Here is a 21,769-nt window from a genome sequence, read left to right on the forward strand (position 1 = left end):
TTTGATATGCTTGTTGAACAGATGGACGTCACCACAACTTTCCTTCATAGTGAATTGGAGGAAATGATCTACATGGCTTAACCTAAGGGCTATGAGGTGAAAGGAAAGAAATACATGGTTTGTCGTCTTCACAGATTCATCTATGGACTGAAGCAATCATCGAGACAATGGTACATCAGGTTTGAAACCTTTATTCTGAAGTAGGGGTTTCAAGGAGCTCATATGATGCATGCGTGTATTGGAAACTATCTCAGAAAGGTACATATACTTAACTACTTCTGTATGTAGATGATATGATTCTGGTGTCTAAAGATTATTCTGAAATCTGTGATCTCAAGAAACGATTGAGTAGTGAATTTGAGGTGAAAGATTTAGGTGAACTGAAAAGGATCCTAGGCATGGATGTGAAAAGAGATAGGGAGAAAGGTTTGTTAACAATTTCGCAGGAGAGTTATGTGCATAAACTGCTTGAGAAGTATAATATGTCTGGTTGTAAGGCAGTTTCAACACCCTTAGCATCTCATTTTAGGTTTTCTTCATCTCAGTGTCCTATTACTGAACAAAAAAGGTTAGAGATGGCAAATATTCCCTATTGTAATGTTGTTGGAAGTATTATGTATTTGATGATTTTTACTAGGCCTGACTTAGGATATGTATGAGTATGATAAGTAGGTTATGTCAAATCCTGGGAAGGAGCATTGGAATACATTTAAATGGGTGCTTTGATATTTGAAAGGCAGTGCTAGTGTATCATTTTGTTTTAGCAGTGATTGTGATAAATCAACACTGTTGGAAGGCTTCACAGATGTAGATTATGCTGCAGACCTTGACAAAAGAAGGTCTCTATCAAGTCACATTTTTCGTTTGTTTGGTAATGTAGTCAGTTGGAAGGTTGCTCTACAGTCAGTTGTTGCCTTGTCTACTACTGAATCAGACTATATTTCAGTGGGTGAAGCTGTGAAAGAGGCGGTGTGGTTGAAAATGATAGTTGATGAGTTATTGTCGCAGGAGTTCATTCCTATCGTCTATTGTGATAGCCAGAGTACTATTCATCTTGCGAAGAATCCATCTCATCACGAACGGTCTAAGCATATCGATGTCAAATTTCATTTTATCGGAGAAGTTGTGGCCCAAAAAGATGTTGAACTGGTCAAGGTTCATACAATTGAGAATTTGTTAGATATGTTAACCAAGGTTCTTCCAGCCTATAGGTTTAAATACCTATTAGATGGGCTGAATATTAAATCTGGATGATAGGAAGATTGGAGAATCAGCTTGACACTTAAATATTCTTGTTATGAGGGAGATTTGTAGAAAATAACAAGGTATTTAAGTGGATTTTATTGGGTTTTTGGAAATGTAAAGGCCCAATGGCATTCTTGTAAATAATAAGCAGTGGCATTTTTGTAATATCTCTTTTCTTCTCCACTTTGGGCACATTAGCGTGACTTTTTGAAAAGAGAAAAAAGAGAGCCGCCTGGGAATTTTTCGGTGCAGCAGCAGCCGTCTGAAGAACGATGAGCCGCCTGGGACGAAGATTGGAGTTCGGATTTCGTCGACCGTGGGTGGTTCGTTCGGCATGTGTCCGCGGCGTGCTCACGTGGTTTCAATCCGCGGCGTGCTCGCGTGGTTTTAGTCAGCGGCCGGTTCTCGCATGGTTCAGCGGGCAGTTCTCATGTGGTTTAAGTCAATTCCGGTCTGGTGGGTGCCGAGTTCGGGTGTCGTGGTCCGGTCTGAGAAGTTCGCCGTGGAGGCTGTTTCTGGCAAAGGTGAGAGATACACGCGGGTCTACACGTGATTCGCCAGTCAGATGCGGGTAGCACACTATTTTGGGCGGTTTTGCAGCAGGTTGTTCTCAGTTTTCAGAGGCAACGTTGTGTGCGGATCTCTCTCGGTATCAGTGGATACTGAAATTACAGATTGGTGAATTCGTTGATTATCTGTAATTTGTAAAATTCCTTTATTGCTCATTAATAAATTAATTCAAACTGGTTCTCAAAGTGGATGTAGACCAAACTGGTCGAACCACTATATATCTTGGTGTTCTTTACTACTTTCGATTTATTTCTACTGATTGTTTGTATTATGTTTGGCCATCTAAGTTAGGTTCAGAAACTCTCACAGTTGTCATATTAGATGACAAGAATTGAAGGGTGTTGACAAGAAGGCAATATGTCAAAGTCATTAATAATGAAAACTCATAAGATATGAATTGATCTAAAAAAGAGACTTAGAAGTGTAGCATAATATGAAGATATAGATCTTCAATGTAAGATTCATGGCAAAGGGTGAAAACCATAGCCACAACTAGTGAGAGAAATTAAACTCTGAGTCAATTTTCTCACTTGTTGCTTTAATAAAGTCTTTATGTATTATTTAATTCATTATTTGCATATGAGATATGTAAAAATAAATTAATTCTTTTATGAAAAGAAGTTCAATGCATCTATACAAATAAAAAAAAATCAAAGAATGAATTGCACAAAGTTTATAGAATTGTACATGTTCATTTAAGAAATGAATTACACAATTAAAATATTTGAATATAAAGGATTTGATAAAAGTATCGTAATTTGTAACTTTGAAAAAATAATAATGTTCTTGTACCGACAAGAAAATTATTATTAAATGCTAGGTGGGCAATTTTTCATAATTAATATTGTTGTCTTATTACACATAAGTAAAATTTCAATATAAAAGTTTTGTAGCCCACTATTTTTGTTCAGCCTTTTTAATTAATTTGAATTAAAATGCATATTTGCATATTTGCACATTTTTACATGTTATTTATTAATTAAATCTTAATTTTATCCAATGTTTATTGGTGAAGATTTCATGACATTTTGGTTTGATTAAAAAAACTAATTTAGTTAGGGTAAAAATAAATAAAATAAAATTTGAGATTTGAGATTTGGTTGCCTAAAGTTTCTTTTCCTTTTAAAGATCAGACAAGTCTGGTAAAATTTCAAAATTAAAATAAAATTTCAGAAAAAGAAAAAAAAAAAAACAAATGGAGTAAAGTTTGGGGTTTTATAAACCCATCTTCCTCACAAAAACCCTAGAAGAAAGGAGGAAGAGGTCGAGAATCCCTTCCCCAAAATTTTCGAAATTAAAGAACACCAGGAAATGTTTTAACTTAGTTGGAGGTCGCTCTTAGTAGGGATTTTGTCCCAATGATTTGCATCTCTAACAACGAGCGGCTCTTTGTGTTCTGGACTCGAAATCTTCTGCCTTTTTCTTCCTCAAACATCTAAACAAAAAGGAGGAAGATGTGTTAATAGCTTTCTATTTCTTTTGCTTTTGTTTCTTCTTCTACCTTTGTTATTTTCTTTTTATTTTCGCATATTCTATCATGTCATCAGTTATCTATTTTTACATGCATTTGTTTTAGATCTCTCATTACTATCTGTTTTATTATTTATTATTATTATCTTTCTATTTTATTCATTCTCTTCATCTTTCATGAGTTTTTCTGTTTTTGCTGTTTTATTTAAAAAAAACAAAATAGGTGAGGTAAAAAAGGGTGGAGATTTAAAAAAAAAAAAAAAAAAAAAAAAAAAAAAAAAAGCAATACCTTGATTGGGAAGTGAGAGTTCTCATTTTAGGGATGTTTGACTCACCAACATGAGTTGAGTTGAGTTGAGTTGGTATAACATACCAACTCATTGTTTGGCCCACCAACTTTAAATGTTGGTATTTTACCAACTCACTCAAACTCTCTCTTCTACTCATGTTTTCAATAGTCCTACCCATCGGTCATGGTCACATTTCGAGAACTAACTCCAGGCTCCAACGACCATCTTCGATGACCAACCCCATGCTTCGACAACCATCTTCGATGACAATTCCGGCAATGAAATTCAAACTCCGACAACCACCTCCAATGACAGCTCCGGCGACCAACCTCAAGCTACGACAACCTTCGTGCAACCAACTTCGACAGCCAATTCTGGCCTCTGACAACCACCTCCGGTGACTCAACTCCGACGACCACCTTCACGCTACCAACTCCGACGACCAATTGGCTCCAACAACAAACTCCGATAACCAACTTCGGCTACAAACTTCGATGAAAATCACCTTCGATGATCACATTTGAACAAGCAACTCCGACAACCAACTCAGAGCTTTAACAACCACCTTCGATGACAAAATCCGACAACCAACTCTAATACCACCTTCATGCGACTAACTTCGGGGTTCGACAGTCACCTCTGACTACAATCTCCAGCGAAAATCATTTTTGATTACTAACTTTGATGACCACTTTCACCCGACTAACTCCGAGATTCAAAAACTACCTCTGATGACAAACTTCGACAACCAACTCCAATACACCTTCATGCAACCCAACTTCAGACTTCAACAACCACATCCGACTATAGACTCCAGCAAAAATCATCTTCCATAATCAACTTCGGCTATCACTTCCAACTACTATAAGACTAATGACTGTTAAAGTATGTTGTAGGGTTGTTAATTATATAAAAAAAATATTATTTTATCTATATTAAATGCAATATTTATACATAAAAAATTGTAATATATATATATATATATATATTTATTTAATTGAATTCACATATCAAATGAGTGTTAAGAATATTTAGACGAAAAGTATGTATGTAGTTGAAATGTATATAACATACAACAAAAAAAACCTTTTGGAACATTTTCCAACAAAAATTAGTGAAAATAGAGATTTGTTCTATGATGATTCTCCAAATTTAGAGGAAATGAAAGTGAAATTGTTGAAAAAATATGGTGGTATTCCATTAGTTGTTACGATGATGTGGGAGATTTAACTAAAAAAATTCATGACATAATAAAAATATAGAGCAACAATAGGAAGAAGAAGAAAAAGAAGAAGATGATAATAAAATTCATAAAGAAAAATTAGCTAGAATCAAAAGTTTTGATTTCACTTTAGTTTCTCATTTTATTTAAACTTATTTTTACAAGAAATGTAATAGTTAATTGTTGTTCATTACCCCAAAAGAATGGAAGAAAGAAAGAAAAATTTTAAAAATTAAAAGAAAAAATTGTAATCCATATTTTATTCAAATAAAGATGGGTGGAATTATTGAATAAATTTTTTAAAAAAAACTACATAAGATATACAGATATATGAACTTTATACCCAAATACAGACATATGAACTTAGACCAAATAACTCTGTACTCCAACACAGTCATATAAACTCTAAACATTTTATCACAGCTCTACACCTTAAACAATCTCTTTGTTGTTTTGTAGAAGCAGAGTGCCAAAAAAAAAAAGGGTCTGAGAACTAAAAAGTTGAATTTAATTTCCTTCTCTCTCATTGACGTGACAGTTGGTAGTCTTTGCGGCCTACTGACGCATCCCATCACTCTCTTTTCTTTTCTTTTCTTTTCTTTTTTTTTTAATTTTCTTTTGTTGGTTTATTTAGTTTTGTTTAAATAATATTTGTTATCCTTAACTTCTATTTATTTATGTCTCCATTTCACTTCTTTTCATCTGTTCTATTTTACTTGTTTACATTTCTTTTTTTTTTAGTATATTTTAATGTATTATTCTATTTAATTAAAATATGAGATATTAATTTTGCTGTCAATTTAATATGTGCACCTTAACCTGTAAATTGCATCGTTATTAACCTTTTTATTTTGAAAAAAATTTCAACCACGGAGTTTAAAAAATTTGGAAACCCGATTTATGAAGAAGTCGATTATTTGGTAATTTGAGATCAAATTTCGATATATTTTATTAAATATTTAATATCTTTATAAATATCATTGCTTATTCGTTATTGCTTTAAATGTATTATTAAGTTGTCTATTTTATCAATGTAACCTTACATATTTATATTTAAATCAATGTTGTTTTTTTAGTAAAATTTTTCTAGCATTTACAACATGCTGACGTTTATTTTTAAATCTTTAAAATTAACTTCTTTTGTGTTTTTTTCTATGAGTTTTAATCTCATTTTTTTAAAAAAATTGTTTTCAAGAGCATTTATTCTAAAATTTTCTATGACGAAATCTAGAAGTATTTGAGAATTCGATCTTCTAGATTCTTGAGGTGACGGTTCATAATCTTTGGGATTTCGAGATTTTGAATTCAAGATAAAGCGAATTTAAATAAAATAATCCCTTTTAAAAAATTATTAAAAAGTCATCCTACGACGGATTTTGAGAAATTGTAATAATTTCGAGGTGAGAAAATGTGAAAAAAATTTCTTCGATTGTAACATAGCCCAATTGATATAATTTTTTTACTTATTTTGTGAGATCATTACTCTAAATATTGGAAAAATAATGTGTAAAATAAGACATTATTTTAAAAATCTTATTTCTCTAAATGAATTTCTTTAAAGAATATTTTGCAATTCAAGGTTTTAAAATTTGGCCACCATTTTCTAATGGAGGTGCTAACACCTTCCCCATACACAAATGACTTCCGTATTCAATTCTTGTTTTTACAGACCATTTTTATTTATTTTTATTTAATTTTTTTTAACTTTATTTTGGTGTAGTATTGGTGGTGACTCTTTTTTTCTTTTAAAATTAACCTTTTCGAGGACATCGATCGTTCCGCATCGTCTCAGCCACGTGGCGACAAGTTTGACTACCTAACCAATCACAAATGAATAATTTGAAATGGTATTGTATATTAGATGTCCAAATAGAGTTTTTAAGGACATAATATTAAATTTGTCTCAAGCATCTTACATTTACAAAAATTGTTTGTTAAATGTTCAATGCAATAATAGAATAATAGTGTATCGTTCTAAAGTGAAGTGGATAAAGTTAAGGAAATGTTTCTTAAGACATCTCAAGTGTTGAGGATATATGGTTAATTATCTTCTTTAAGTAGGAGAGAATTAATAAATGAGACTAAATTAACATTTAATATACAGTTGGTTAGTTATATTGGTTAAATCAATGGTAATGCCATTGAATATAAAAATTAAAATTTTCTCAAAATATCTATAGATAATGAGATATTTGTATATGGAGTTTAAGATTTAATCAATGACAAGATGCACTTATTTATTCTAATTGGTAGATCTTATAGGGATTTAAAGAAAACCATGTTAAGATTTATTCTAATTGGTAGAGCATGGTCTACTAGGCAATTATTTTTCTTGTGAAACAATAGTTTGCGTGGCCATAACATATCCTTAAAAATTTGGAAGTTGTTTCAGATATTAATTAGTCTATCACACTTTATGAGATAATAGTGGTGTAAAGACAGAAACTAAGGATATTAGGAAACACCAAGGGTAAAGACAATTTCAGAGAAACCGTCTAGGTAGCAACCAATATGGTTTTATGACACACACACACACACACATATATATAAACTCTCTAGGCTAAAGTGTGTGTCCAGGACTACGAGACATGTCACTTATGCACTAGGGCAAGTGGGAGAACATATTGGATATAGAGTATGCCCTAGGATATATGTCTCACTCACTGGCTTATCGTCTTTAGTGCAAATGGGATATTATTGGGATTTATGTCTTAGAGTCTCATAGTTAATTAGTTATATGATATAATAATTAATTATTTTATATATGCAATAATTAGTTATCCATTACGGAAAAAATCCAAGGTTATTTCATGAGACTTAAAACAGTATGTAATGGATATACAAGTGGATCATGTTTCAAGTAATAATTTAAAGAGTCTATAGTATATGGATTAAGGTTGAGTGTCTTATCTTGGTAACACTGTGGATAACCCATTATGTAATTGTTACAAATGTTGTAAGTGTTACAAATGATTTATCCAAATCGTTCATATCTCATACGAGTGGTGTACCCTATAAAATGAGTTTGTATAATATCGGACTGCAAAATACTTAATCTCTCATTGTAATGCCATTAATTAAAGAGATCAATATTTCATAGGATAATCATGTAATTTGATCTCAATCCTAGGTGAATTATGGACTCCTGTCTATGAGGGCAGTCCTTTGATTTGTAGGGAGTAGCCCGAATCGTCGACTTAATAAGCCTATCATTTTCAGGATTTGTCTGAATAGGGAGTTGGGAACATAATTACACAAGATGGAATTCACTTCTTCCCGCCTTGGTAAATAAATGAGTAGTTCACTTAAGTGCTAATTTCAGGTCTTGAACAAAGGATACTCATTCTTTCAGTGGGCTAAGAGGGACTAGTTTATGGTAGGACCATAAATAGATTGTTATTAAAGGGATCAGTGGTACTTAAGAAATAAGAGGTAATTACAAGGATGAAACTATAACTTGATCCAACTGTAATTACAAACTTCTTGTGAATGATAATGATTAAATCCGTAGATGTAGAAATATTCTAACTTGATCCAATTGTAATTACAAACTTCTCGTGAATGATTGACTTAATGTAATGGTTAATTCCGTAGATGCAGAAATATTCTAACTTGATCCAATTGTAATTACGAACTTCTCGTGAATGATTGACTTAATGTAATGGTTAAATCCGTAGATGCAGAAATATTCTACAGTGCGAAGGGTGTAGTTGTGGGTTTTTAGTGGAATGAATCACAGTTAATGAATGATCATTAACATAATTAAAAATTTTAATTAGTTAATGTCGAATCATCAAGCTTCTAATCTGTAGGTCCATTAAGTTCCCTACTAGCTCACAACGGGTAAACAAGGACCAGTTTTGAAAGAATTTGAATTGTTCAAATATATAGATACATTATAATGTAAAGTTAATTTTAAATGCGATTCAAAAATTAAACTTTGAAATAATAAGGAGATTTATTATTTGAATATGATTCAAATAATCAATATGAATATGATATTAATAAATATGAATGAGATTCATATTAAAACTATAGTTTACGAGAGATATGTGCATTTGAATATGATTTAAATGTACATTTAATTGTGAGATATTTAATTAAAATATTAATTAATTAATTTGATTAATTATTTGTTTTAACTAAAATTAAAGGAAGTGGAAGTTATATTTAATTGATTTTCACTTCAAGTATTAAGAGGTGAGGAAGTTTATTTCATAGGCATTGGTTATTGTAAAGAAGTAATTTTTTTTCACTCTCAAGAACTCTCTCTCTCTCAACTTTTTCAAGAAATTGTCAGAGAAGAGTTCTTCGTGAAAACTCTCATTTACAAAACAACATTCCCCCTCTCTTCTAAAAAGTTGGTTCTCACAAACCGATCTTTGTTAAGAGAATAACATGGAATCACTGGTGGCATCTTCATACTATTCATGGAAGATTGGTTCGTTGAGGAATTATGAAGATATGAAGAAGTTTGAAGAATGATTCTTCAAAGGTATGTTTCTTTTTCCCTCTAATTTCATGTTTAAATTACTATGCATTGACTTATGTTTCTTCTTTTCTATGTTGTAAATTTAAAATAAAATCGAAACAAAATGATCACTCGTTTCCACTGTGGGATTCGAACTGTAAACGTTAAAGAACATAACAAATTTAACAATATATTGAAAAAGAAACTGTAATAAAACAACAAAGTTTATAAGTACTTGCAATAGATAAAAACCATCCATAATAAGATAACGATAAAAACAATTTTCCAAAAACGGATGATTTAGTTAGAATTATGAGAAAATATAATATAAATATAAAAAGTCGGTTAGGAAATTATTTGAAAGATCTAAAATAATTTTTCAAAATAAAAAATTATTTAGATACAATTTCGAATTAAAATCACGAAATTTTATGTTCGATTTTTTGCATGAAAAAATAAACTTAGTTCATGGTGAAAATCTAAAAAAAAATAATAGAGCTCTCATTTAAATAAATTTGAAAAATTAATTACAGTATAATTAAGACGATGTATAATTGATTATAGTGGAATTAAAATAGCTGATGGAACATTTTCAGATTTCTAAAAAAAGAAACTCATGTGTGACACACGTCTTTTACTATAATTCAAAATCTTTCGCTATTTTTTTGAAGGAAAGTTTAATTAGTGATATAAGATTGAATTCCCCCATGGTTATTGATTGAAAATTGAAGATATATATATGAATTTAATCATAACGTTATTATTAGTGTAGGTTAGTGTACCCATGTGGACTCCATTGAAGCCCATCTCATTGCCACCATCATGATGAAACATGTGACGAGGAATCTTTGAGTTGAACTATAGTGCTCAATCCTAATTAACTAGCAACGTGGTTGTGTTATTATTAGCTAATAACTAGTAACTTCAGTTTCTCTTCAAAATCTTTAATCATACTTGTTTAGGTGATTGTTCTGATACCAATTTGTTAGGATACTGATTCTTGGAAATCTTTATTCTGTAACGTGTTGATACAATCTTTCAGGAAAAGAATTAAATGATGAACAACTTTTTTATTAAACGATAAGACTCAATCGAGACCAAACGGTCGCTTACAATGATCACTCGATCGCTTACCCAACACTAAACGATCGTTTATAATTTCTACACGATCGCTTAGTCTTACTAAACGATCGCTTACTAAATCCTCCGCAATTGCTCACAAACCCCTACACGATCACTTACCCAATTACTATACGACCGCCTACCAAATGCTACACGATCGCTTAGTTTAGCTACATGATCACCTAGTAGAAGTAGACGATAAGCGACACACTACGATGACTTCTCCACAACAACGTCTCCCGAACTCCCACTCTCGAGAGCTTCTCTTCCTCACTTCTGAATATTCAAAATTCCCTACTTCTCTTTCCGTTTCCTTCTTCTTTTAAACCTTCATTTCTCCCAACGGAATTGGATGACATTCTTAACTGATTCAACCACCTCTCTTCTATTCTTTCTTTCTTGATATTGCCACATAATTGGGGTCCTATCACTAGTACGACTCTTTTAAGTATTTAAAAAGATGGTGAGAAACTTTTTAACACTGAAACTGATTTGTATGCAATATTACCTTAACTCAACTTTGACACCAGCTCAGTATAAGCATAAAAACAAATGTTGGACATGGAACTACATCAACCATTTTATTGGATCAATACACAACCATATGCATATTTTAATATCCAAATGATCTCACCAATATTATTATAGGCTAGGTAGTTTAACCTTCATTAAAAAATCCAAATGGATTGTTATAATTGGATCATTTGAAAGACTTATAATGAAGTTGTTTTGTGTCAAAATTATCTTTATGTAAAATTTTATTTTAATGAAATTAATCAATTTACGTATATTTTTTATTGAATCAAGTGTGATAATTGCAACACTCATGTAAGTTTAGAGTTAAAATAGATAGAAATTTCGAACAAGTTTATGATGAAAATTATTTTTAAAAAAAACGAAATGAACGAAATGGGATGTTGTTTGAATAATAGGAGTTGTTGAGTGTTGACTTGGTGTAGACCTAATAAAGCCAAAGCGTATGAGATTCAGTCCAACTACTGCTCTCTCTCAAGCACGGGCCGTCGTTTTGCCAAGTATGAACGCGTTGACGTTGCTGTCAATCCTCTTCCTGCCGGAGCAACCGCGGCGGCGTAATGTAATTTATCGACTACAAAAGAAATCCATTTCAAATTCATCAAAACGTTACCGAATTTTCTTTACAGTTTTCCTCATTCCGTAGAGACCTTCTCTTCCCGCGACAAAAGGGAACAAAACCTATCCAATCAATAACAACGATAGGAAGAAGCTGAATTCTTACGCTTAATTGTCAATCTCGGTGACAACGGCTACTAGACGCGGTTAGATTCTCTCTCACTTTCCATGAAATTTTCTTTTACTTGTCTCCTCGGAGTTGTGATTTTTTTTTTTTTTTTTTTTTTTTTTTTCCATTCAATTGGTGGTTTTCGTTTATGAATTGATTCCTTCTCTGCCTTACTTGTCTCATCCTCGAGCTTTCGATCAATTTTACTTTTGTTTCCTATGATGCTTCTGATCGAAATTTACAATGAATTTTCCGCAATCAAAAGTAGTAATTGATTGAACCCTAGCCCTTGTAAAGAAGAAAGAGAATCTGAGGCTTGAATTGCAATTGAAACGGATTACTAAAGTTTTAGTTAGTGATGATTGCTTATAATCATTCTCTTTTACGTTTGTCTAGGTTCTGCAAAGAGAATCATTAAATTCAAGATCTATAGATCGAACAGGGGCTTGTTCTTGCGGCTAGAATCTTCATGCGAACAGCTTTCTGTTGAAGTCGGCTTAACATCGCTTGAGGTAGTGATGAATTTCATTCTATTAACCTTTATTTTGTAATTACGAATTGAGTTTGACGCAATATTTCTCTGCTTCATTTCTATGTATGTTTGCTTTCATCTTGCGACCTTGGAATGCTGAACTGCTTTATGCATCTTTAAATTGAGTTTCTAGTTTGAAATGATGTCTAACCTATGACGTTGTGACTCCTCGCTTTAATGGCTTGCAGTAATTTGTCCAGAAATTGGAGGCCCATAGATGATAAACTATTCACCATAATTAAATGTGTGCTGAAGTATCGGTAGGAGAGTGCTGGATCAAATATAGGGTTGGTGAAAAATTCCAGACAAATTAAGCTTGAAGTCAGACCAGCAGATTCTGATGGAAATTCTGGCCCATGGAAAGTTGAAAGAGAATGCTGAACAAGTCCAAACCACAGGAGAAGCTGAACATGTTGATGATATCATAACTCACAGACATAAGCACATAGTTACACTAGAGAAATCCCGTAGCTGTGGCTCAGTTCCAATAGTAGACACTAATATAATACCAAATTACTTTTGGAAGGAGGCACAAATTTCAAATTTATCCATGATAAGCAACAACAAGAAATTGATTGATTCTATGAAGCTAGAGAACGTGAAACTAGTTGTTACTCCGGAGAAGTTGAATTTAGGTGATAGGAACCATCTTCCCACTCATTTTCGTTCTCAATTAGTCAAATCCGCAGATGGTGTGGCTCAAAATGGGGACAAGTTGGATTTTGGAGGGTTGCCAGTCACAAGCTCAGAAAATCATCCTAATGTCACATCAGATGGAAAATCTCAAGTTCATGATATTGTTTTCTCTGACTGTAATGTCAAGCCTACTTTTTCACAAGTTATATCTAGAAATTCAAGTGACACCAATTTGCCAGTGTCATTAATTGGATCAGCAGGTCGCACTAGGGATACTTCTGAACAGCCGCACAAACTTCCTGAAAATGTTAGTTCTTCTGTGAATGAGCACAAATCTGATCTTGGAAGTGTTGAAGCCGGAATCCAGAAGTTGGTTGGGGACTTGGATAGCAATTCACTTGAAACTGTTAGAACAGCAATAGCTGAACTCCGAAGTCTTGCCAGGCATAATACTGAAAACCGGATTATGATTGCTGAACATGGAGCAATCACCTTTTTGGTCAAATTGATGTATTCTACAGATGCAATAATCCAAGAGCATGCTGTTACGACACTTCTCAATCTATCAATCCATAGCGACCACAAAATCACCATTGCTGAGGCCAATGTAATTGAACCTCTGATTCACGTCCTTTATACAGGAAGCCCTGAGGCAAGGGAGAACTCAGCTGCCACTTTCTTTAGCCTTGCTATGGTTGTGGAAAACAGGGTAAAGATTGGGAGGTCTGGGGCCATTGGGCCTCTGGTTGAACTACTAGGTAATGGGACTCCTAGGGGAAGGAAGGATGCAACAACTGCATTGTTTTATCTGTCTATGCTTCCAGAGAACAAGGTCAAGATTGTGCAAGCTGGGGCTGTTAAGCATCTCGTGGAGTTGATGGATCCCTCAGTTGGAACGGTTGACAAGACAGTTGCTGTTCTAGCAAATCTTGCTACAATTCAGGAGGGAAAGGTTGAAATTGGGAAAGAGGGTGGGATCCCTGTGTTGGTCGAGGCTATTGAATTGGGTTCTGCCAGAGGAAAAGAAAATGCAGCAGCTGCACTGTTACGGGTCTGCTCGACCTCTAATAAATTTTGCATAATGGCTCTCCAAGAAGGAGTTATCCCACCCTTAGTTGCACTGTCACATTCTGGAACTCGGAGGGCCAAGGATAAGGTACTCACGGTGATAGATTCTGTCCTACTACAATTCCAATTTTGAAAAAGATTATTAATTCGAAAATAAAATTATTATTTCAGGCTCAGGAACTGCTTAACCTCCTCAGAAGGCATGTGCGTAGTAATTGTTGAAAAACACTAATTTTGAGACTCAGGTTCTGCTTAACATCTTCAGAAAGTATGTGAATAGTAACGTTGAAAACCACTAATCTTGAAGTATGCGTAACATTTCGGGACATTAACCTTGGATGATGCTGCTGTTGAAAGGGGGCATGTAAATTTTCATGCCACAATAATGTTACATAAGGTACCTGCCTATAATATTTTCTCCATTTGTAAATAAATTAGGTAAATGCAGTAAAGTTGATTCAGAAAAATGAAGTAGAAAGGCCAGAAGTAATGTCCAACTAATGTCTCGATTTGATTGTTTCATATTGAAAAAATTTCATCTAGTTATGTTGGAAAAAGACTTCTACTTGTAATTCTGATCTTTTGGGTTGCAGACGAATCATCTGTGTCACTTTTAACTCCCCGTCTGCTAGGCAGCTTGTCTCCTCATTGGCTACTGAATGAATTAATATCTCTGGCTGATTGGTCTTTTAGTGCCCAACGATTGGTGTTCACTATTAATTAGTATCTCTCGTGAAGGATTCAGATTATGCCATATGGATGGATCATTTCTTTAAGAAAATCAAATTTTTCTTATGGAAACTTAGTCTTACAGCTGTTAATACTATTGATCATCTACAACGTCATCTGTATTATATATCTATATCTTCATCTTGGTACCTAATGTGTCGAGGCCATTTTAAGTCCCTTGCTCATCTGTTTCTCCATTGATATTATTTTGGAAGCTTCTGGTTGATCGTTGGCATATTCTAATAGCATGTTGACATCATTGCATCTCTTTTGGTGGGGTATCCTTTTATGGTACTAAGATGACAGTTTGGTTGGCCATTTTGCAAGCTTTCTTTCGGACATCATGAGGAGAGCGCAATAGTCATCTTTTTAGAGTTTTTTTTTTTTCATCTTTGGATAGTCTTGGATCTGGTTCTTTCTACAACTTTGTGTTGGCGCAAAAATAGTTTCTAATTAGAAACTTCTTTTGTATCACCTATAGGTGCTTTGGGGTTTTCCCTCATTTCATTCCTTCAATGAAATGTTTTTTTTATCTAAAAAGAAAACTGTTAGGTCTCGTTTGGTAACCATTTTGTCTTTGTTTTTGAAATTTATACCTATAGACACTACTTCCACATCTAAATTTTTCTTTTGTTTTCTACTTTTTACCAATGATTTAAAAAACTAAGCCAAAATTCGAAAACTAAAAAAAGTAGCATTTTTAAAGTTGTTATTGTTTTTGGAATTTAGCTAAGAATTCAATTATTGTACAAGAAAGATGTAAGAAATAGGGAGAAAATAGACTTAATTTTCAAAAACCAAAAACAAAATAGTTATCAAAGAGCCCTTAATTAACATATAATTTTAGTCAATTACTTCATTGTAATTTCCCATAACTTACTGTGTACTCATTATATGTGTTCATCAATAGAGAATCAACTGAATTGATAAAATTGATGCTATCTTGTTTTTGGTGGGTTGCTGATGGTTGCTGTGCCTTTAATATCAAGGAACTAAGATGAGCAACCAAAACTAATCCCTCAGCATCCTCAAACAGTAGCAGATCCTCCATTATTGATGCCATATCATTCAATATAAACTCAGTAAGACGAATTATATTTGGTTCCTAGTTGGGAGGGACTAGATGCTTTATCAGGAGTGAACACTTGGATGTAGATCCATTAGGCTGACTGCTTTTTCACTAGGCTTGTAACTTCTGGAGTAGTATTGTTTGATTTTAATCCCTTTTAGTCTGAGCGATGAACTTAAAATAATTGCTTTATGTGTGAAGTTCAGAAATTAAAATAGTTTATTTAGAAGTATGGTCATGAAGCTAAAACTAGATTGTGAATTAAATTTAAACATGTTCTTCTCATTTAGCTTAATTGTTTGCTAAACAATTAAAACTAGATATACTTTATTTATGTTTAGTTAAATTCATATGAAAGATCATTGATGCTACGAACTCCATGTTTCTTGCAATCAATCTCATTGAATTGACTCAATAAATTTCTTTTTGGGGGTTTCATATATATGACAAAATGTGAATCGTTAAGTCTACTTGGTCTTTATTTTAAATTCTTTTAAAGAAACCTATTTGAAAAATGCAATACTTACACATTTTACAATGGATACTAAAAGAAAAAGGAAAAAAAAAAAAAAAAAAAAAAAACTAGAAACGAAATTACCACCAAATAGAATTTAGATTTTCTGAGTAACCAAAAACAAAACGTTCTTATTCACAATTCCCAATCTTCACTATTCTGTCATATGGTGTATACATATGAATACTTTTAGATCATATAGTACAAAGGTCAAAGTACATAGGTCAAAGTGATAAAACTTGAGAGCAATTTGCATATTTTTTTTAAAAAAAACCATTCTATTATGTTTTGTGGTGTGTACATACAAATATTTTCAAAAAATCGTTATTTATGGGTCAAAATGAACATAACAGTTTGTACTCATTTAAAAATAAATAAATATACACAAGTTGGAAAAAAAAGTCGTTCTTCCTGCGAGTTGCCAAAGAAATATCCTATTAAAATTTGATGAACTCTAGCTCGTTTCTTAAATTAAAAGAGAAAAATTGAAGATGATGACAAAACCTTGAGAGCCATCCGCATCTTAGAAAAATCACCCTTGTGGTTTGGTGGGGGTCGTTGGGGGTCTTAAGATTAACGACGGCAATTTATCCATTTATTAATTAATCAACGAACACTCCCAATTATATATTTGTAATGGTTTCCTCGATAAAAAGAAAAGGAATTTCAGAAGGAGAAGAAGGCAAACTCCAATTTCAGGAAGTCAGCATCATTCCTCCTTACTCTCAGGACTTTGTTTTAATTTGGGTAATTCTTATTCTTCTCTAATTTCTTCTTCTTTATCAAGTTTTTTTTTTTTAAGTTTTTCCCTCTTTTGTTTTCTCTCTTGGCCCCTTCGAAGTATGGTCTTCATATCTCGAATCTTATCTATGGTGATATGATCGAGTCGTCGAACGTTTTTTCTGCTTATCTTTTGCAACCCAAGAAAATTGAGTCCAAGAACTTCTGCCACTATCATCTGTTTCCCCTTCAGCTCGAATAAAGAAGAAAAAACTGCCACATGCGAACAAAATTGTGCTGCTAATGACCTTTTCTTAGATTTTAGTCTTTCATATGATTTTGGTAAGATGGGTTTGGCCTACTTGATTTTATTTAGATATTATTACCATAGGAGGTAGTAGTTCAAGAAATACTTTAAGTAAGTTGGAGTTGTCAATAGCTGCACTTATTTGCTAGCACTTCTGATGGTTTCCATGCTATTATGGATAAGTACTCTTGTTTTAATTGCATGCTTCATGTTTTCCCCTCATCATGTGAATTGTGAATGATATTCTGGCTTTCAAATTCAGAAAGCTTGGTTGTTAGTGTTATTCTCTCTCTCTGGTGTAGAATCTTACTATTTTTGAAATAGGTGTGAGTAAGATTGATTTGGGTCTTTGCTTGTCAGAAGAAAGCATAACAAAAAAGCTGAAATGATGACAAAAGTGATCAAGGAATGGCTTCTAATATTCTCAACTTTATATTTTCTTGACTGGGCCATTGTTTGATGATTTATGGGGACTTTTGGAAAACAACTGTTCTGAAATATTATTAAAAGTTGAAGAACTGGATATTTTTCATGCTTATACTTGAGGAAGTTGTTAACTGTTGAATAGTTTCATATGGGGTCTGTACTGTTCAATTGATGGGTGTGAGAACTGATAAATTTGCAGCAACTACCTAGTGAACTATATAGTTTGTAAGTGATGAGTCCATAATGTTTTCTTGAATGGTTTATTCGTGCAATCATTTACTTCCATTTCCTTGTGGATTCTTCAGACACTGCTTGGATATTGGACCTGCCTCTGATCAGTCTGTTACAGAAATTCGGTCCACCAGGTGTCAGTGGGCTAATAGCTCGCACTAAGAAATTCTTGAGAGGTAAAATCTGAGCCATCTACTGACTTGACTTTGATCGTACTGCTGACAGAAATAAAGCTAAAAGTCAAATACTATGCCAGGAACCATCTGAAAGGATGGTTCATGGAATAGTTTCTTCTCCTGTACTGGAGGCTAGATCTGATCACACTGACATAAAAGCAAAAGTTCAAAAGCTGGTTGAGGACTTGACGAGTGATTCACTTGAAACTTTAAGAACTAGTACAGCTGAAATGCGGTTGCTCACCAAGATTAATGCGAATAATCGGAGGGTGATTGCAGACTATGGGGCAATTAAAGTTTTGGTCAATCTGCTAAATTCTACAGACACTAAGATTCAAGAGAATGCTGTTACAGCACTTGTTAACTTATCAATCGACTATAATTGCAAAACTATCATTGTTCAAGCTAATGCAATTGAGCCTTTGATTCATGTTCTTCAAACTGGAAGCCCGGAGGCAAAGGAGAACTCAGCTGCTACTCTTGGTAGTCTTTCCGTGATTGATGATAACCAGGTCAACATTGGTAGGTCCAGGGCAATAGGGCATCTGGTTGACTTGTTGAGGGATGGTACTCCTCGGGGAATGAGAGATGCAGCTACCGCACTGTTTAATTTGTCATTGCTTTCCGAAAACAAGGCAAAAATTGTGGAGGCTGGATCAATCAAGCATCTTGTGAAGTTGATGGACCCAGCTGCCGGAATGGTTGAGAAGGCAGTGGTTGTTCTGGCAAATCTTGCATCAATAGATGAAGGAAGAATCGAAATTGTATGTGAGGGTGGTATTGCTTTGTTGGTTGACACTATTGAGTTAGGTTCTGCCAGGGCAAAAGAGTATGCAGCTGCAGCATTATTGTGGCTTTGTGCAACCACTAGTAGATTTTGCATCATGGCAATCCAAGAGGGAGCTATCCCACCATTAGTGGCACTGTCACATTCAGGCACAGCACGGGCCAAGGAAAAGGTACATGACTGCACTGAATTGTGTTTTCCTAAAATTCCAAATTTTCAATAGATTTTTAAAAGGAAAATTTGGCTACTTGCAGGCTCGGGCACTACTTAGCTGCTTCAGTAGAAATAAGCTCGCATCACAATGCTAGAGGACTGGAAGTGACCCATTCTTAGACATGGTTTGGCTTTGGCACTTACAGCTTTGTTCATGGTGTATTTAGGTGTAAAAAGGATAAAAAGGGGAAAAAACGAAAAATATAATAGGGGTTGGATGGTTTTTTATTGATTCATGTTGAATAATCAACCTCGTTCTGATATTCAGAAAATTGATCAATGAAATGTTCTTGTTTCTGATAAAAGAAAAAGATAGCAGAGGATTTATGATCTTTTTTTTTTGGGGTATGTGCATGTGGTGTTTCTTTTTCCTTCTCGTTTTGCCCTCAAAAAATGGTTATATGAAATGAACACGAGCTAATTTCCTTGTGAATTTTGATGCTTGCCAAATAGATCTCCCAGTGCTGATGACGATGAACATCAGAAACGAAAAACTTTTTTTTACTTGCTTTTTGAGAGAGAACTTCATCTAATTTTTGGGAACTCTTCTCTGTTTAATTTTGTGCCTCTGTATGTGGACAGAGTGCTTGATTGATGGAAATTTTAGAGCCTTCTGTGCTTATAAATACTCTTTTCTCACTTCAAACATTTGTTAAACACTTACAAAGTCATTCCAAACCGAGAATTAATATGTTTCAATGAATTTATTTGGTCATGTCACTGACACCCACTCACATTTAAGAAACTGCAGGGAAGAAAGGAAATTAGATTCAAGTGATTGAGAAGTGAAAACATGATAGATTTCAAAGGAGGGAAAATAAATGAAAAATGAAATTAAGGGCATTTAGATTTTCCCTTGGAGTTCAACTTGTCTCTATAACAAGGGCATTCTGACTTGTTTCCATAGGTTCCAGAGGGCACACAATTGCACTGTTGGCAGCAGATTCCACAATACTTCAAGCACCTGTCCTTCACCCCTGCATTCAAGCATCTTACCCCACATTTTGAATCACAAACACCTTCCAAAAGAAGAAAACAAATAGAAAGAAAAAAGTCAAAACAATAAACCAGTTAATCACTTGAACAAGGTGGAATGAATAAAAAAGTTGTATATTCATTGCCAACAGAATTTATATATTAATGGTAAATCATTTATCTTACTTGGAGCATAGGTTGTAGAGGAATCAGCAATGGCATATTGGAGGAGGAAAGAGCTCAGAATCAATGAAAGAAGAACCAAAATGACAGAAGCAGATTTCATCTTTCTCCTTCTGTTTTAAGGTTAGTGTTCTACTGACATTTCAATAATTTCTATCTGATATTTATAGACTTGGTTTGTGGAGTGGAGGGGAATGACAGAAAGGAAAAGGTCTCTGTAAAGAATGTTTTATTAATTGAAAAGTGGGGTATGAATCAATAGGATGACCCATGAGGGAAAGGCATGGCAAAATGCTTATAAGAATGGTTTACAGCCCAACTAGAGTGTAAAGATGTATGGTTTAGGTATGTTTGGGGGCATGAGCTGTCTGCACTCCTTAATTTTCTTTTGTTTATATTTCTTAGGAAGGATACCAACAACTTCTTTTTGTGTCCCTATGCATGTATTGTATGGGGTTGGGAATAATGGAAATGTGTTTTTTTTTATGTATTGCGTATTGATCTGAACTTGTATTAGTTAGAGGTTCCATACAATAGTTTTCATCTTTCACAGTGAAACATTTGAATTTACGGTCAAATTTTGAAAAACCAAAAAAAAAAATTCTTAAAAATTATTTTTTAATTTTCAAAACTCGAGTTGGATTGTGATAAAATCCTTAAATACAGATAATGTAATATTTATAAACTTAGTTTTAAGAAAACCACAACCATATCAAACAAGGTTTGAGTTAATATATTAGCCAATGGTTAGCATGTTGCTAATTTCAATGGGTCCGTTCTCTAACTTAGCAGCTCATTTTGGGTTGGATTAGTTGTGTTAGATCGTGTGGAGTGGGTAGATTTTTTAAATGGTTTTATGTATGGAAATATTCATTACTAGTCCCATATCAATTAATTAAAAAAATTATTAAATTACAACAGTCTCTATATTGTAGTTTGTGTCTATTTAGTTCATAAACTTTCACAATAACAAATTTAGTCTGTCTGTGAACTTTCAATTACCAATTCAAGAACCTAAGTTTAGGATTTCATTAGACATAGATTTCAGATTTATATATAATAGATCAATTAATTTTTAAAAATGTTGAACTTGTTAGGAACTTATTCGAAAAAAAATGAAAGTTTCGAAATCAATTAAACACTTTTGAAAGTTTGCATATCAAATAGACACAAACTTCAAAGTTAGGGATTAAACTTGTAATATAGCCTTAAAAAAAATATACTCGAATATCACATTAATATTTGTGAGAAGAAAATTTGGTGGAAAATATATTTTTACATAGAAGAATAGAAATATGGGAGATGAAACTGTGTATTCCCTGGAACTTTTTCTTCCCTCCCCTCCATCTTTTAATTGAGAAATACAGAACGGGACTTAATCAATTATTGTACTTTATATACATTTCAATTGAGTGGGAGAAAGGTGGATCATGGATGAAACTACGTACATATAAGATTATGATACTTTATATTATATCATCAATTGAAAATTAAATTGATTTTGATGATCTATGATGATTATTAGAAATATAGCTACATCACTTCAAGCTCT

General features: G+C 33.4%; 3 protein-coding genes across 14 annotated transcripts; 2 read left to right on the top strand and 1 right to left on the bottom strand.

The window, feature by feature from the left end:
- Positions 1-11,355: 11,355 nt before the first annotated feature.
- LOC120072530 (U-box domain-containing protein 4-like) lies at positions 11,356-14,840 on the top strand. 4 transcript variants are annotated; one of them, XR_016528347.1, is made up of 6 exons: positions 11,363-11,486; positions 11,571-11,688; positions 12,048-12,163; positions 12,372-13,975; positions 14,059-14,284; positions 14,481-14,840. XR_016528347.1 is itself a non-coding variant. In XM_039024913.2 (5 exons), the coding sequence occupies exons 4-5, from the start codon at positions 12,524-12,526 to the stop codon at positions 14,107-14,109; spliced, it is 1,503 nt and encodes a 500-aa protein (XP_038880841.1). In that variant the 5' UTR covers positions 11,363-11,486; positions 11,571-11,688; positions 12,048-12,163; positions 12,372-12,523; the 3' UTR covers positions 14,110-14,840. The 4 variants fall into 4 exon arrangements, 2 of the variants coding, with proteins under 2 accessions (XP_038880839.1, XP_038880841.1); XM_039024913.2 differs by having other exon boundaries at positions 14,059-14,840; XR_005480514.2 differs by having other exon boundaries at positions 11,384-11,688.
- A 1,696-nt stretch (positions 14,841-16,536) lies between these two features.
- LOC120072532 (U-box domain-containing protein 4-like) lies at positions 16,537-20,703 on the top strand. 9 transcript variants are annotated; one of them, XR_016528350.1, is made up of 6 exons: positions 16,771-16,946; positions 17,958-18,059; positions 18,140-19,018; positions 19,101-19,184; positions 19,967-20,147; positions 20,232-20,703. XR_016528350.1 is itself a non-coding variant. In XM_090311684.1 (5 exons), exons 3-4 carry the CDS (start codon positions 18,155-18,157, stop codon positions 19,152-19,154), a joined length of 918 nt encoding a protein of 305 aa, XP_090167810.1. In that variant the 5' UTR covers positions 16,673-16,946; positions 17,958-18,059; positions 18,140-18,154; the 3' UTR covers positions 19,155-19,184; positions 20,232-20,703. The 9 variants fall into 9 exon arrangements, 6 of the variants coding, with proteins under 6 accessions (XP_038880844.1, XP_038880845.1, XP_038880846.1 ...); XR_005480515.2 differs by having other exon boundaries at positions 16,566-16,946; positions 17,958-19,018; XM_090311684.1 differs by lacking the exon at positions 19,967-20,147 and having other exon boundaries at positions 16,673-16,946.
- LOC120072533 (peamaclein-like) lies at positions 19,728-20,350 on the bottom strand. The gene is made up of 2 exons (XM_039024920.2): positions 20,221-20,350; positions 19,728-20,078 (listed from the first exon to the last, which is right to left on the bottom strand). Exons 1-2 carry the CDS (start codon positions 20,318-20,320, stop codon positions 19,894-19,896), a joined length of 285 nt encoding a protein of 94 aa, XP_038880848.1. The 5' UTR covers positions 20,321-20,350; the 3' UTR covers positions 19,728-19,893.
- Positions 20,704-21,769: the final 1,066 nt, after the last annotated feature.

Source organism: Benincasa hispida, chromosome 3, assembly GCF_027475165.1.
Source record: "Benincasa hispida cultivar pf3 chromosome 3, pf3_genome.v1.1, whole genome shotgun sequence".
NCBI lineage: Eukaryota > Viridiplantae > Streptophyta > Magnoliopsida > Cucurbitales > Cucurbitaceae > Benincasa > Benincasa hispida.

What these genes read in the sequence shown, in the direction of transcription:
- LOC120072532 (XM_039024916.2), top strand. Translation starts at nt 18,155, where the DNA reads ATGGTTCATGGAATAGTTTCTTCTCCTGTACTGGAGGCTAGATCTGAT. An exon ending in CAGCACGGGCCAAGGAAAAG is followed by an intron (nt 19,019 to 19,100) that starts GTACATGACTGC and finishes GGCTACTTGCAG; the next exon opens with GCTCGGGCACTACTTAGCTG.
- LOC120072530 (XM_039024911.2), top strand. Translation starts at nt 12,524, where the DNA reads ATGGAAATTCTGGCCCATGGAAAGTTGAAAGAGAATGCTGAACAAGTC. An exon ending in CTCGGAGGGCCAAGGATAAG is followed by an intron (nt 13,976 to 14,058) that starts GTACTCACGGTG and finishes TTATTATTTCAG; the next exon opens with GCTCAGGAACTGCTTAACCT.
- LOC120072533 (XM_039024920.2), bottom strand. Translation starts at nt 20,320, where the DNA reads ATGAAATCTGCTTCTGTCATTTTGGTTCTTCTTTCATTGATTCTGAGC. An exon ending in CTCTACAACCTATGCTCCAA is followed by an intron (nt 20,079 to 20,220) that starts GTAAGATAAATG and finishes TTCTTTTGGAAG; the next exon opens with GTGTTTGTGATTCAAAATGT.